The following is a 16,536-nucleotide window of genomic DNA, read 5'->3' on the forward strand; positions in this document are numbered from 1 at the left end:
TAGAAGGTGAGGCTCCAGCATGAGCTTGGGCTGTATAAAAGCAAGGTGAATGTAGAATACCTAACCAGAATGACACAGTGTGAGTGCCACAAAAAAAAAAAAAAGAGAATCCTTCCTGTTGGCTAATATCCCATGGTGCAATCAGTGTCACAAAGAAAATGAATAGAGAGCACTCTTACTGTAGCACATGGGGGTGGCTGATATCTTTCACATCTGAGTCCTCATAATGTGGAGTTATCATCCCCAGCCCGCTGTCACTCAGCATGCGTTTCCGTAAGGCCGGATTCCACCAGTCTGACATCCTGAGAGAGAGAGGGCCCCAGACAGGTAAGCATTCAAAGTCAGCCACAAGACATATTTTACTCTTCCTTAAGATGGTTCTTGTCTCTAAAGGCGAGAAGGGAAATTAATCATTACTGAACATTTACTAGGTACTATATATTTATTCTTTCATTTAATTTTCTCAACAATCCTTAACTATTTATATGATTCTGCCCACTTTACAGAAGAGAAAATTTAATTTCAAGATGAAGTCATTTTATCTGTGCCATGACTAAGAAGTAATGGAGCCTGCTATAGAGATGAAGATTTGAAAATGCAGTTCCTGCTGCATTTCTAGAGGGACAAGTGATGAGAAATAAAGGGACTGATTCAAGTTTTAGTCTAAGTTCAGGCTACTTTGCATGTTTGGAAATGGAGCTAATGGATGTCAAATCCAGGACAAGGACATTTCTTTTTGTCATTAGCTAACATGGAGAGAATGATTAATAGAGCAAAGACCAGGGCTAGGTTGGCAGAGGGAGTTCACCCTTTATCAGATCAAGAACTAGAGCTCAGGGCAGGTGGGAGGACACTGAGACTCTAGACCCTACTTATTCTGCAGCAGGACACATAATCACATTGGCTCTTCCCCAACTAACAGGGGGAATGTATAGTACATGGCCTGGGAAGCCAGCCTTCTCCACCACTTTCTGGTATGCCCAGGGTTACATCAGGCCACTCTTTGTGCCTGTCAGCCTGTCTCTTCATAGCAGAACAGCCTTGATATCACTGACTCTGCCACCTTTCTAAACACAGCTAGATTATCTGTCCCATGCTGCCACTTATGTCCCCTCCTAATTCCCCACAGACTCAGCACATACCATGGATATTAGCTGGCCCTAGCAGAATGGAGATATTCAGAAATAGTAGCAATAGTCAAATAAATTAGTGAAGAGGGGTAAAGTGGGAGAGGGGTTACCTGTTTGTATATATAAGCATATGTACTCAATTTGCATATGCTATTTGAGTACATGTATGTGTGCTTTCCAGGGCAATCCTTATTTCAACTATTTAGCCTCCATATACCAGTAAACCACTGAAATCCATTAGACTCCAAAAGGGCAGAGATTTCTATTTTAATTTTTTCACTGGCGTTTCCCAAGGGTTCATGCTGGTAGCTGGCACATGAAGAGCTCTGAACAATCATTTTCTTGAACTGTTGAAATAAGCTAGAAATGGAACAATTTGGTCACGTGATATGGTGGTTAAATGCATGTATTCTGGCATTTAGGAAACCTAAGTTTGAATCCCAGGTCTGCCACTAATTTTCTGTAAAATTTGGACAAGTAACAAAACCCCCTAAGCTTCAATTTTCTTATCTATGGATTTGGGATAATAATAGGCTTCAAACTTGCAGGGTGGTTGTGAAATGATGATAATGAAGATGATGATTTTAATAACGTGATATTTAATGATATTTACTATTCTAAGAGCTTGACATGTATCTAGTAATTTAATCTTTACAATTGTATGAGTAGGTATTATTATTTCCATTTTGCAGATAAGGAAACAAGCACAGAGAAGTTAAGATAGTTAAGAAACTAGTAGTAGTAGTTGGGATGCAAGAAAGACAATTAGCACAGTACTTTGCTCATAAGTATTTGATTTGTTGTAATAATTGTTATTTAATCTATATGCCTCAGGCTGCCTGGAAATAGAAGGAGGAGGAAGGGATGGGGATGGAAGAGCAAAGAGAGGAGGGGGAGGGGAAGGGGAAGAAAAAATGGGGGAGGGGAGGCAGGAGAGGAATGGGGAGAGAGAAAAGGGGGAAGAGAAGAGTAAAAACTGGTCAAAACAACTGGTGCCAACTTTAATTTGGAAAATATGGTGACTATGGACATACATGCAACAAATTGAAGTTGTAGCATTTTCTAGGTTTGTTAAGAAGGGTTGGAATAGTAATTAAAGAAGGCTCAGACATGATGCAAATCTGGGTGGGAAAGAGTAATGCTATACAACCATTTATAAAGCAGACTTATAATGGAATCATCTATACCCTACTCTAAAGAAATACAACAAAAAAAATTATTTTTTAAGACATTTGATGTCATGAGAACATCAAATCCAAAGCCAGGCTAGACTCAAACATCTGCCAGGACTGGCCTCACCTCTGTACCAACAAGGGAGAAGCAAAACTCACCCTGAGGCTTGCTCCACAACCAGATCAGGCATCCCTGGAGGTGTCCCCGCCTGCTGTGACACCACCATATCTGGGTCCAGAATAAAAATCTCATCTTGGGAAATCTCCATCACAAAGTGTAAATGTTCCTAAGGAAGAAAACTAAGTCTGTCAGATGATTGACAGGATAAACATATTCATCATCTGAAGTAACAAAAGAAGGCCTTCTTAGTATTGAGGAGTAATGAAATCGTGCAGCATGTCAAATGCCCACAGTGCACTGTCAGGGTCTGACCAGCTGACACCCCTCCCTGAAGCACACCACAGCAAGAAGGCAGACGAGGGGGAGAGCTGAGTCCCTCTTCACTCAGGATTCCTATTTGATCTGGACCTCATTAGGTATAACCAGATAGGGTATTGCCTCTTCTCCCAAAACACTGTCAAAGAAGTGATACCACATGTGTACCCTGGTCCAGAATGAGTATAACAGGACCTGGAATTCCACACCCAGGATCTAATCAAAGCTAAGCAACATGATTAAAAACTAGTTTTATCTTTGGATTCAACACTGAACATTTTTCCCAGGAGAATTTACAGTGGGGACATATCTTTTCTCATTACTAAACTTTGGAATCACGAATTGCACTAGCAGAGACATGCACTCGTGACTTCAAGCTTGCTAACCAGAAATGAGATTAAAAAGGCATGTAATTTGGCTAGGAAGTAGTACATGTGCCAGTATGAATGAATATTTGGAGTGTTGGCTGATGATAATGTTTGTAAGCCGCTATTTTCTCTACTCATTTGCAAGGTCAAGTTATAGCATGCTGAGTTCACAGATCATAAAATACCTGAAAACAAATTAAAGGTCCATACGTTAGGCTATTACTACCATTTCAAAATGTGTGGATTTTTCAGTGTTTTTGTTAGAAAAAAAAAAAAGATTGGTATGAACTACAAATAAAGTATATTTACTTGGGAACTTCTCACTTTCACAAGCAGGCTAAAGAAAACTTACCTGAGATCTGTCTATTCGATAAAAGCGATCAGCAGAAGTTGCTAGGAAAAAAAAATCCATATGGCATTCAGAATGTTCTTTGATCTGGCACCAAATTTACAGTCTTTTCTACCATGCTAATCAGAAGCCTGATGTCATAGTCATATTGGACTACCAACCAGGCCCTGAATCTAGTAGAAAATTTCAGAACTTCCATGCCCTTTGCCTTTGCCATTTCCATTGTTTAGAAAGCCCTTCCCCAAGGCTACCTCTTAAATGGTCTTTAAATGATAGATTCAGATGTTTGCCCCTCCGTGAAGCCTGCCTCAGTCCTAACTTCCCTAAACCAGACAGAACTCATTGCTCCTAATTCAATGCACATATACATTTTATTTAAACTTCTTACAGAAAGTACCTGCCTCTGTGAATGTCTGTGTTTAATTTATTCTTTTATGTTTCCAGAAATTAGCACAGGATCTTAAACAGGGTTGGGACTCAGTAAGATATTTATTGAGTAAATAAAGCTAGAAAAAAACCAGTAGTTAGACAGACTTCCCAGAGAAGTGATTCCATTTTGGAAAACAGCTTGAAGATACAGACAGCCAGAGACCACATCTGGTCTAACAGGAATCATTTTACTTTCAAACCATGTCCCTAGAAGTATGTCTGCAGGAAGCCAAAGTAGCAAAAAATTACCACTTAAGCATCACTAAAGGGATTGGGCTCTATCTGTAGTTTGAGAAAAAAAAATCTAAATTACAAACTTTCGGTTTCTAGAAACTATTTTGATTATTCTCAGTATTAAAAAGAATTATGTTCTTCCTCACTTAAATCTCTCTAATAGACCCCAAAATATTATAAATAGACTTTCTAAAAAGAGCATAGCACTAGGAAGGAAAACTCAAAGTACAGTTAATCACTCAACAATCATAAATGTTTAATGAGTAACTTCTTTCTGAAAGGACTTGAGCTAAGAAACAAGACAGTCATGGCCCCTGCCTGGCCCATGGTTCCTGTCTAAAAGGCAACAGTGGAGTAAAATCCACCTAGGAAGAATTTACTGTACTTTATTCTTTTAACTATGACTGTTATCACCTTTTAAGTTAAGTGTTAAAAAAAATACTTTATAGGGTAAAACTAATGTCTGGGTTAAGACCATTATTCACAGTTGTATTTTTTCCAAGACTGTAGATAGAACACAATAATTGATATAAATATTTTCATAATTTCCTTCAATATAAGTTCTTCCTCTGTGGATCAGGAACAACCAATGATTGTGGTCCTCACTGCTTCTGAATAAGGAAGCTGAAGGAAAACCAGTGTAAATTATCTTCAGGGGCAATTGACAAGCCATTTAAGAAAACCCGCGTCACAACTAACTGAGTTAGATTTCATACAGATCCGAGTGTTCATCTTCATACAACTTCTTACACACTCACATCCGGCCCCACTCCTATCCACACTCATATCCTCTCAGGGCACATACACACAAACAAGAGAATCAATGAAAACCATGACTCCAGATAGACAAGAGAGGGACCAGGTAGTGCATACACTGGTGGTATAAAGCAGAAGTGTGCAAGGCTTGTACTGCAATATGTAATTGGATAGAAAAGGAGGATTAGGCATCTAGGAGAGTGGGAGATGCTTGAAACAGAAAATGGACTCATTAATCAATCAGAAAGTAACCAACCTATCTATTATACATTCAATATGCCATGCTCAGCAGACCAGATTTGCATGCAACTGCAAATTTTATACCCTTTTAGAAAATTTTAAAATCATACTAAAACTATGGTCTCATGAAAATAATACGAAAAGTTCCATAGTATGCAAACAAGGTACAAATTAGTAGCAGTTCCGTGTGCATAAAATCTGTCCACTGACCCTAATTTAAGATAGGCACTCAGCAAGTTTTAGAACAAGGGAGAGGGGTAGTGATGGGAGGGAAATGTCAGCTTGAGCAACGTGATATTGAGAAGTTTAGCCAGAGTTAACCAACTTGCTCTGAGAGAAATGACTTTGGGAAAAGTGCCCTGTGACTAAACCAAGTCCTCATCATTTGAGATACAAATACCAACCATGCAGAGCCATGCTTATGATTTCTGAAAAATCCTTTGGAAAACTAGGGTCCATGCTGGCAATTGTTGCCTTGACCTTCTGCACCCCAACCTCCTACCCCTCCATGAAATACAGAAACACTCACCATCTAGGAAGCACCACCGTGGGGAGAGCCTCTGAGATGAGAGGGCCCTGGGGAAGGAGGTTTCGTGGTCCTGGAAAGAGACACATACATACTTATGGCTCCTTTTGAATAACCTCAGGGACTTCCTCCACATGACATTCTGCCATATCACCTATTTCTAAGAGTGAGCATCTTTTCCTAAACAGGACTGACTGGAATATGAAACTACATTTTCCACTAGAAACAGAAAGAGGGACTCTTTAAAGATAATTATTTCATATTGAGGTGTCATAAAAAAATCTCCAGGACATTTTCAAATATTCCATTAAACATTCAAAACTGATATAACTTTCACTTCCTTCTGGTGATCTCTTTCATTTGTGAAGCTCAGGAACTAGTGGCAGTTGGAGTGTCATTTACATATCTGTTGTCCACATACATATAGAGAATTGCCACAGGAGAGGAAAGATCAAGCTTCATCTACTGCTCAGACTAGACTTTAGCAACTGAAAATAACAAGAGGTCACCATATGCAGTGTCACATCTTGGGACTAGAGTTGCATCTATTACACAGGACCATTCATCTGCATGGAGACAAAGAAAATCAGTATCATATTTTGAGATTATCTCTACCCTCAGTCTTCTCCATTCTACTTGGACTGCAGAGAGGTGGACAAGAAGGGAGAAAAGCTATGCCAACCTCACCCACAGCAGAATCATGCTGTCCAACACTGACCTAGCTGGCTCTGTGCTTATCTATCCTGGCATTTTCTAGAAGATTTTCCCATCTCTTAACAAGTCCAGATTCTCCCTTTAACAGTTGACCTCAGGGTTCTCTGATAGGAGACCCTCATTCTTTCCTCTAGTCATAGATAAAAAGATTTCTCCTTTCTGGAGATAGCCACTTCATCTAAGTCTCTGGATTATAGTCCTGCATTTTCTTCCTTCATAACTTCATTTCTATAAACTACCAAAATCCACTCCTCTACTCTTAAACTTCTTCTTTCAATGGTTTCCTCTCTAAAGAATAAAACCCTCAAATGATCTTGTTACATATTCTGAAAATTTTCTTAATCTCTTCTTCCTTTCTCTACCAAACTGCTAAAGCCTGTGCTTCATATCTCCTGCCTCCTATTCCCATTTACCAGTTATGGTTACAACCTCCAAAAGCCTGGCTTTTGACCCACCACTCTTCTAAAACCACTCTCCAAAGAGACTACCAGGACCAGCTTCCTTCCCTGATTTCATATTACTTTCAATCCCCAATTTCTTTGGAGTCTCTGAAGCTTTTATTTCCTACCAAGAATTAAGGATACATCAGCAAAAGAACAGAGTTGGAAACTGGCAGGCTGAAAACTGGAAGGAGTAGCTATGATTTCAATCTTTCAAAATTTAAAAAAATCTACTTAGAGAAGCTCTACTGGTGATAATCTGATATTTAAAAAGTGCTCTCTGCTTTACAACACATGATTTAGAGGATTCTTGCCTGAGCTCATAGTGAAACCACTGAGAGAAATGGTACAAATGAGAAGGGAGGCCAGGTCTCTGCAGGGATGATACTAGGAGATTGACTCTTATAATGGATTTGAGATGTTCAAATATAGGGTGAATCACTAGAGTACAGATGTTCTGGCAGCAATATATAGTTGGCAGCTGAAGCCAAAGGCAGGCATAATCTTGTGCGTACACAGGGTGACAGGAGGAAATGGGAATAGCTCAGGAGAAGCAGCTAGAGGCAATCAGAGGTCACATGGGCTACCTTGGGGCTAATCAATACTCCCCACTGCCCTCACTTGATCCTATGCTCAAACCAGTCATTTTCAAAATGTGAACGCTGGACTGGCAGCATCAGTTGGAACTTGTTAAAAATGCTAATTCTTAGGCCCTGTAGTAGTTTGATATAATTGATGAATTCCAGAAAGAAATATTGGATTATGCTTGTAATCTGATCTGTACCTGGGCATGATTAAGTTATGATTAGGGCATTGAGTCCCCACCCACCAAGGGGAATAAAAGGCACAGCAAAGAACAGAGTTGAGGGCTTTCAATGTTGGAGTTTTGATTTTGGAGTTTGATGCTGAAGACTTAAACTGGAGCCCTGGGAAGACAGCATGCAGAGGAAAGAGAAGCCAACCCCAGGAAGGAAGGAACCTTGAAGACAGAGTTAAGCAAGCCCCAGGAATGTAGGAATCCAGAAAGCCTAAATCCTCGCAGACGTCGACAGCCATCTTGCTCCAAATAGACTTTGGCGAGGGAAGTAACTTAGGCTTTATGGCCTGGTATCTGTAAGCTGCTACCCCAAATAAATACCTTTTATAAAGTACAACCCATTTCAGGTATATATTGCCTCAGCCACATGACTAGCTTACCACAGTCTAGTAAATTAATATCAATATAATAGCAATCTTTTTTATGTGCAGGTGCCTGTGTGTCTGGATAGATTAATGTATGTGCCTGACTTTCATTTTGCTTATTAATCCCAAAAGCATTTGACACAGCTCACCCTCCTTGAAGGAGGTTCTGTTTAAAGAGAATATTAGCAGTTTGCTGGTTGGAACACACAGTGGCTGCCACAGGGCTCTTTAAAAAACATTAATGTGTCTTCAGATACATTCAATGATATTTGAACACTCTGAAATGTTATGCTAAATTTGGTGTGTATACCTGTAGGTGCATTTTCCTGGAGAGAGAGGAATTCTGTTCTTAATAGACTATCAAAAGGACGTGAGAAAACTGCTAATTTAAATAAGAAAATGTTTTGTTTGGACGGAATTCAACAAAGTAAGAGAATTCAGATCAGTAATATGCCTTAACATTTTACCAAATCCACACATGAATGAGAATTACTGTTTCAAAGTCTTTGGAAATGTAATTTGTAGTATTAAACAATAGAAGCTTTCTGATCTTGTGGCTATTCTCTTGATAGTAGGTTGAAAGCAGGCCAATTTCTGCATAGAAGGCCTCAATAAACTTTTTATTTCCACCTTGGTTGGACCCTCCCAAAGGTTGTTTTCAGCTCTTTAACTAAAGCAGCTAAAGTTCTTTTCTACCTTTGTCTATTTAATTTTTTTAATGGACAAAGAAAAAACATACTTATATGGAGTTTTGCGTTGTTTTAGAATTGCAGTTAATCACTACATCATTATTAGAGTCATAGTAACCTGATGAAAAAAGACAAGTTTATAAAAAAAAATAATTGGATACTTTCCTTGGGAATGAAGATTAAATTGCAACTTTCAGAGATTGTTAAAAAGAACAAGTAGAGGCCTAACTTCCTGAATTGGCTTCCATAAAATAGGTTTGCAATCTTCCCTCCGGTTCTGAACTTCTTTCAACCTTGCTCATAAGAAAAGTGCTCTCTTAAGAGACAGCTAATAGCATAATGAGGTCCTAGGTTAAAAGACAACTGAATTCCAAAGGGAAAACATGATTAGCATCTATAAGATTGAAGGCAGCGGACTTGGCCCAGTGGTTAGGGCATCTGTCTACCACATGAGAGGTCCACGGTTCAAACCCCGGGCCTCCTTGACCTGTGTGGAGCTGGCCCATGCACAGCGCTGATGCGTGCAAGGAGTGCCCTGCCATGCAGGGGTGTGCCCCACATAGGGGAGCCCCACGCGCAAGGAGTGTGCCCTGTAAGGAGAGCCACCCAGCAAGAAAGAAAGTGCAGCCTGCCCAGGAATGGCGCCACACACACGGAGAGCTGACACAGCAAGATGATGCAACAAAAACAAACACAGATTCCCGAGCTGCTGACAACAACAGAAGCGGACAAAGAAGAAGACACAGCAAATAGACACAGAGAACAGACAACTGGGGCAGGGCAGGGAGAAATATATAATTAAATCTTTAAAAAAAAAAAAAAAGGATCTGTTGAAGATTTATAACGCAATGCAATTAAACTACTTACTTAAAAATTTTACATATATGGAAAAAATATATATATAAGCATTTTATTGAAGTCTCAATAAAATTTTGTCCCTGGATCTAATCCAGACACCTATATGCAGATGAAAAAACACTTCACCTGCATAAGAACCCTAAAAGTTGGAAATTTTCATGAAATGAGTGTTAAAATGCTATTCCAATGTAACAGATTGTTGAAATGTAAAATAAACCCACAAAAACAATCTATAATATAAGAAAGCCAGGAAATCCTGCTACAAGGCACAACCTGGTGTTGGGAACATCCAAGATAACTAAAGGAGAAGAAGAGTTGACTACCAGGCTAGGGACTGGAAATAATGTGGTGATGGTGGGTGAGTTTTGTTGTTGTTGTTACTGGAAATCACTTGAGTTGAAAAACTGAGCAAAAACTGACTTTATATGTGAGAAATATGCTTTGGAAGATTGAGATTTTTTTTTGTAGAATGTGATCCTCATCATGGACTGGCTAAGAATTGAAATAACAACATGATTCTTGAGGTGTTTAAGTAACCTAGGAGTGAAGCTAGAGGCTTTGATTACAGCCTCAATTAAACAGAAAGCACAGAGGTAGAGGCAGTCTGATGGCCAAGAGCACCAGTCCTAGTTCCACCACCTATTAGCTGTGAGATTTTAGTCAAATTTCTTATCTACTCTATACCTTGAATTCCTCATTTGCAAAATGAGCAATTACAGTATCTATTTCAAAGGGTTCTTTTGAGGAATACATGAAGTGGTATGCCTGTTGATATTCAGGTAGAGTTATGATTTAGTAATGCTGATATCTGGGACAAAATTATTTTATTTATATGTTTTAAACCAGCACAGAGTTAATTTTTCTCACATACAGATGTTCTAAGGTGAGTGGCGCAGGGGTGACACAGCAGGTTGAAACATGCCACTGCAGGCCCCAGTGCCTGTGCCTTTCTCTTCTGCCACCCCCGCCTGTCCCTTTGACCCTCGTGGCCATGAGATGGCTCATCCAGCCTGAAGACGGGGTCTAGATTCCAGGCAGGAATAACAGGAAAGGGAGAAGGGGGAGAGCAAAGGGCAGAATGGGACAATTCTGACCCTTAATCCCCCAAGGAGCTCATGGAACATAAGGCCACATTACAGACCAGACCAGACCAGCACACCATTTCCTCACCCCTCACTGCCATAAATGCATTTGTGCTCAGATTCTGGATTTCAGAGAAAAGAAATAAATAGGACAGGCTTGTATGAGTAGACACAAAAGAGAATGACATTAACCAAAGACTGAAACCACGCAAGTTGTTGGCTCAATACTTGTACGGCTTGTCTTAATCAATATCCCAATGCTTCTTTTCACAATATTAGAAACACTGTAATTATCTTAAATACAGGGTTTTGTGTGAAGGCTGAATGTCTCCTATCAACAGCAGCAGTATTTTTCAGGCTACTTTATTTTACTGCCGTTTGTCCCCCATTGAATCTTAACTGTTCTTACCTGCTATTTGCTTCATTCACCAAGATTATTGTTCTGCACTTGCTGATTTGGGTTGGCAATTGTCTCAAAGCTACAAATTATTCTTACACCTGAGAAACATGAGATTATGATGCACCTTTTCGGTGTGTGTTTTCAAGGTATATGATACAAATGTCACAAAGAACAAAGCATGTACCTTGTCTTCAGAGGTGTGTACAGCATGATGAGCTTTCCAAGTTCCTCTCTGGCTCTAATTTTTGGATTTATTGTACATCAGATTTACCAGGTTTCACCTCCTTTTCCCAAGGGATGGCTACATTAATTACAATCTAATTTATTTGCTGGCTAATATCAAAAGTCACTCATTTCATAACCACTGATATTTGATATCAAAATATTTGATACTTTGGTAACTGGTGAACTTTTTTCCTTTGATAGTATGCTCATTTTTTACTCTTGAGAATCTTCCGTAAGTATGGCTCTACTTCTGTTTTCCTTAGAGGTTATACATTAGATAAAATTTAGACTCAGGGGTTTTTTTGTTATTTCATATCCTGAATACTTATATTTGGAAAAGTTTTCACCAGAAGTGTCTATGTATTGGAAACATTACTTTCAGAATTCCCAATTTAAATGCTAAAGCCTCACAAAACCATCCCTCCTAGTGTAAGGTTTACTTGGCCGCCACCACTTAATTCATGTAGAAAGATCTTGTCTAGTGGATTGATTTTAAGCCATATTCTTTGGTACAAATTCTTCATTCTTTTATTAAGGAGGCTCCATATTCTACATTTACTACCATTTACCCCACCACTTGAACCTCATCTACTACAAGAGTTAACCATGAATGGAGAGCTTCAGCCTTGAGAATTTAAGTAAATACTCAAAAGTGCCCAGCTATTAGGTGGTAGAGTTACAATTCAAATCCAGGCCGCTTTCATTTCAGAGCCAATAATCTTATATACTTGGTTATATTGCTTCTACAGGAATTAGAATTATTTGGAGTTTTTGAAAGATGAGTGGGATTTGTATAGGTCATGTTTGAAGGAAGAGAATTTTCTAGAGTTAGTTCAAGCAGAAACAGGCAGAAAGCAACACACACACAGATTTCATGGCTATGAATACCTTCCATCTACTCTCCATCTACTCACGGACTTATCATAGTTTCAGCTTTTTTTACCCATTAAACTAATCTTCCTTCTCTCCTATTGGATATTTTATTGCCTGGTAACAGAGTTTCTGCTCCATCAGTTTCTCCAGTTACCCTTCCTGGCCCTTTCCCATTCCCATGTACTCTACTGCTTAAAAATCTCTTGAAATATGGTAATCAATGGGAACAAAAAGAAACACAATCTCAGAGACAAAGAATTTTGACTATATTCATTTAAAGGAAATACTGGTTAGAGATTTTAGGTAACTTTGCTTTATGTGTTGTGTGATACAATTCTAAACTCCATAAAAGTATGGTCAACTGTCATAGACTTTGTGTCATGTGATAATGATTAGTATTTCTGTTAAAACTTTGTTTTCATATCTGTACAATGTTTATTGCATTGTAAACAAAATCAATGACAAAGCTCTATATAATCTGCATAACTAAGTACAGAGAAAAAATTTTTTTTAAATCCAAGTAATACAGAGGTAGTTTTTAAAAGACTGAGTTAGAGCTTCATTCATTAGCAAAAAATAATGCCCATGGGATATTACTGTTAATAAAAATTGTAGTATAATATGTATAGCAAGTGTACAAAAAAGTTAAGTCCATTTTTATTTTAAAAAACTGAATACCATATGCATATTCATGTATGTTTATCAGTATAACTTTATACGGATGTGGAGAAAAGCACAAAGGGATGCACACCAGAAAGATGCTGTCCTATGGTCTACATTGGATAGGGGATTAAAAACCAAGCAGAAATCTAAATTCATGTACAATCAGAAAATGAAGGTAAGCAAAGATTATAAAATCTGGCAGACTTCACAATACACACAGTTAATGAAGGTCTAGTGAAATAACATGAGGACCTTGGTATCAACTAGCACATATTGGATGGATCCAAAGTAGAGTGAGGCAAAAAGCAATAGATTAGTGAAAAAGAATTCACCATAACTTAAAGCCACAGTCCTTAAACTTCTTTCTACCTTCACATACTTAACTATTGCATTCATATAAGTGAGTAGGCTCTTAGTTAGATAGGATTTGTGTAATTCCTTCATCTTGCCTATCTGTACCACTTTTTCCCCTACTCAAAAAAGTGACTCAGAGTATGACTGAGTGATAGTGATGCTATTATAGAGGTAATATTGAATTTGCAGCAATTTTTGTTTAAAATAACTTTCATTAATAACACAGTGTAGGTGATACCCCTTAAATTGTATCAAGTACCTCACTACGCCTGGCAGACAGAAAAAGTAGGTAGCTCCAGCACTAAGGAATCCTCAATTCAAGGGTAACCTCAAGTCCCAGAATGAAGGTGACTGGGTAGTGTGGTGAACCTAGCATGAAGAAGAGTATTGGTCTCAAGGGCACATCCTTTAATTCTATGGTAGTATTAAGTTGGATATTGCAAAGTTCTCATTGCTAAACAGGAATATAAATGAATGGCTGGAAAAATGATTGATCTGTAAATGCTGCACATTAAAATAAATCTACAGTAACCTAATTTCCAATAAAGCCAATATATAAACTTAATAATATGCTTCTTTCAAAAGCATCTGACTGTAGATGCTTAAGAAATGTGTTTGGGTGAAAGAAGCTACATTTCAGAAGATATTCACTATAGCTTTTAGGGGTAATTTAGGGTTTCTATCTTAGTCCTCTCAAATTGAATAATCAAATCAATGATTCATCAAAGAGGTAAGATACTCTTGATCATTTTTCTGGGTTTTTTTTTTTCATGTAAATGGTACAATTTTGATAAACACAACTACTATTGCTCTATAATGTAGGCAGAATGATATAACCTTAGACATATACTTCTTTCTATCTTAAATGTAATAATCTTCTTAAATTGTGTGCTTTTAAATGAGTAATGTTAACAAAAACTGCTCATTTTAAAAAACCCTGATAGGTGAATTTTCTCCTTTGACATATATTGATGGTAAATATTTCTCATGCTAAAAATGATGCCACATGCACACATACAAAAAAAGAGTACATCTGATATTTCTCATTTATATATTTCTGAAAGTCAACTGGCATGAATTAGATATAATTGATAAGAAAATTATCTGAGCTACTATTTGGCACGCATATGCCACACTTGCCCTTAATTTACATTCAATTACTCACAGCGGATGCACACATAATTTAATGAAGGCAAAGCAGCCCCATTACACACTCCAGTAGGTTATCCAATTAAGCAATTCACCTTGGGTTTAGCTGTACTTTCACTGTGAATGAAATTCATTTTGTTTCATAAAATTTGGGGAAGATATAAGGAGAAACAAAACAGAAGTACCTTGGGATTGGGAATCCCTGCTCCATTTAATAATGTCCACTCAATAATCACCTTACTTTCTAATTTTCTCTTGCTTACCCATCCAAATTTCTCATCTGCTTGCCATGACATCTCCCATACTCAAATTATCTATTCATTCACTTTCTCTCTGTCCATCACCAAGTTGCAGGCCAGTATCTCCTCATTCTTGGTGAGGGATCCATCAGGAATGGGCTGAAATATGTCTCTGTCCATCTATAGTTCCAATTAATAGACTCAATACCATCATTTTTATCTTTCAAAACACTTTCATCTTAAACTTACTTTACCACCCCACAACTCCTGTAGTAGAAGAACACAGGAATGTCCATTCTTGAACCCAGCTTTTAAAAAGAAGAAAATAGTGAGGGTATATTAAAGGATGGAAATGGAAATATTCTTTTGTGAGAAAGTCCTCCATTAACAATAATATATATGCATATGTAACTATACATATGTATATGTAAATACACAAAGTTTTTAGCTGGCCCTATCCTTCTCTAAAACAAGCTAGATTAATTTCCAGTATGACTCCCTCAAACTTGTTTCACCCCATGCACTAATGTACTCTCCTAGAATCTAGAATCCAGAAAACAAATGGAGGAAGAAATTTCAGAGAAAACAGAGAGATGACAGAGAAGAGTAAGTATGAAGAGAAGTTATCAATCAAGTTTTTGTGGGCAAATGCTGTTTGCCTAGGACTAGACAGAACTATAAAGGAATACACACAGACACATTCTCCAAAGAAAATGTAGGTTAAAAAAAAAATAGAGGTCAGAACATGAAAAAATGCATTTAGACTCAGATCTGAACAACAGTATTTTCTTATGAAAGTGAAAGATTTCTGTGCTGTTCTAAGAGATAATGATGACTTTTGAAAATGCTACATCTATTTTGAAAAATCCCAATCATTTTGTGTTATTTTTAAGTAAATTAATTCTTAGAGAGAGGAATCACCTGGATGGATCCATTATTGTACCTGCTTTTGAATCCTATTTTATTTATTTAAATCTTGGATTATCAACTCATTCTGAAGAGTGCACCCCTGTAAACCAACTACATCAGGCCTCACCAAGCATTACCATGGGAAATGGGGAAACCTGGGGTGTCTATGAAAACCCCTACATGCTCCTGGTTCTCCCTTCATCCTGCCCTACCTTATTCATCAATGCCACTCTTCTTATTTCCCTCCATTATATGTTTTTCCTCATGCTACTTTCTCTCTCTTCTCATTTTTAATAATCTCCATTATGTTTCTTCCTTCTCCTTTTTGACTCATTCTTAGGACTTACACCTGCTTGTGGCCACCAATAATGCACTAAGAGCCATTAGAATGACACAGAGTTTCCCGAGCTCCATTATTTTTCACATTTTTAGCTGGATAATTCTTTGCTGTGGGGCTGTCCTGTGCATTCTAAGAGGATTTGCAGTATTCCTGGTCTCCATTCAATAGATGCTAGTAGCATCTGCCACCCACCCACCCACACCCCCACATTGTGACACTCCAGAATTTCTCTAGACACTGCTAAATTTCCCTCTAGGTGGAAAAATCTTCCCCAGTTAAGAATCAATAGAATGGTTAAAACTGCCTCTATTTCTTGGTAACTTTACACTTGGGGTTAAGAAGTGATATAATAAATTTTATGGAGAGAGGAGAGTAGAATTCCCTATAGCATGTGGCCTTAAGAAGCATCTTTATCTAATAGGTATAGTCCGGTTCCTCTAGTCAATTCTAGTTTATCTGCCATGCTCAGGAATATCCTAAATCTGCAAGCACAATACATTTTCCTTGTCTAACATATAAGTTACAGGTTGCATGAGATGTCATTAAGATGGAGGGGACTTTGTATTTTGACCTTAGAGACAATGTAGGCAGGAATTTCTAGCAGGTTATAAATATCGAATACACTCTTTCATAACCCATAATGCCTTGTTAGGTTAATACAGAATGTCATTTTTGAGCCATAGTGCTTTGATGGCAATTCATGATGAACTTGGAAAAGGAAGAAAGCAAAGCAATGAAACACTTAAGTGGTTAGGAACAAGACATACTGTTCACTAATA

The 16,536-nt window shown here is 38.0% G+C and overlaps 1 protein-coding gene across 5 annotated transcripts in view; it reads right to left on the bottom strand.

Moving 5' to 3' along the window:
- The window catches only part of DGKI (diacylglycerol kinase iota), a 501,434-nt gene that overhangs the window by 88,460 nt on the left and 396,438 nt on the right, over positions 1-16,536 (bottom strand). For all 5 annotated transcript variants that reach the window (XR_009185891.2, XM_071215292.1, XM_058297427.2 and 2 more), the window contains 4 exons: positions 5,644-5,713; positions 3,459-3,499; positions 2,462-2,589; positions 180-302 (listed from right to left, as the gene is read on the bottom strand). Coding sequence is in view for 4 of the 5 variants with exons in the window: in XM_071215292.1 (XP_071071393.1) it covers positions 180-302; positions 2,462-2,589; positions 3,459-3,499; positions 5,644-5,713 (362 nt within the window). In the remaining variant the exon portion in view is untranslated. The remainder of the gene's footprint in view (positions 1-179; positions 303-2,461; positions 2,590-3,458; positions 3,500-5,643; positions 5,714-16,536) is intronic.

The sequence above is a fragment of the Dasypus novemcinctus genome, chromosome 5 (genome assembly GCF_030445035.2).
Source record: "Dasypus novemcinctus isolate mDasNov1 chromosome 5, mDasNov1.1.hap2, whole genome shotgun sequence".
NCBI classification, from domain to species: Eukaryota; Metazoa; Chordata; class Mammalia; order Cingulata; family Dasypodidae; genus Dasypus; species Dasypus novemcinctus.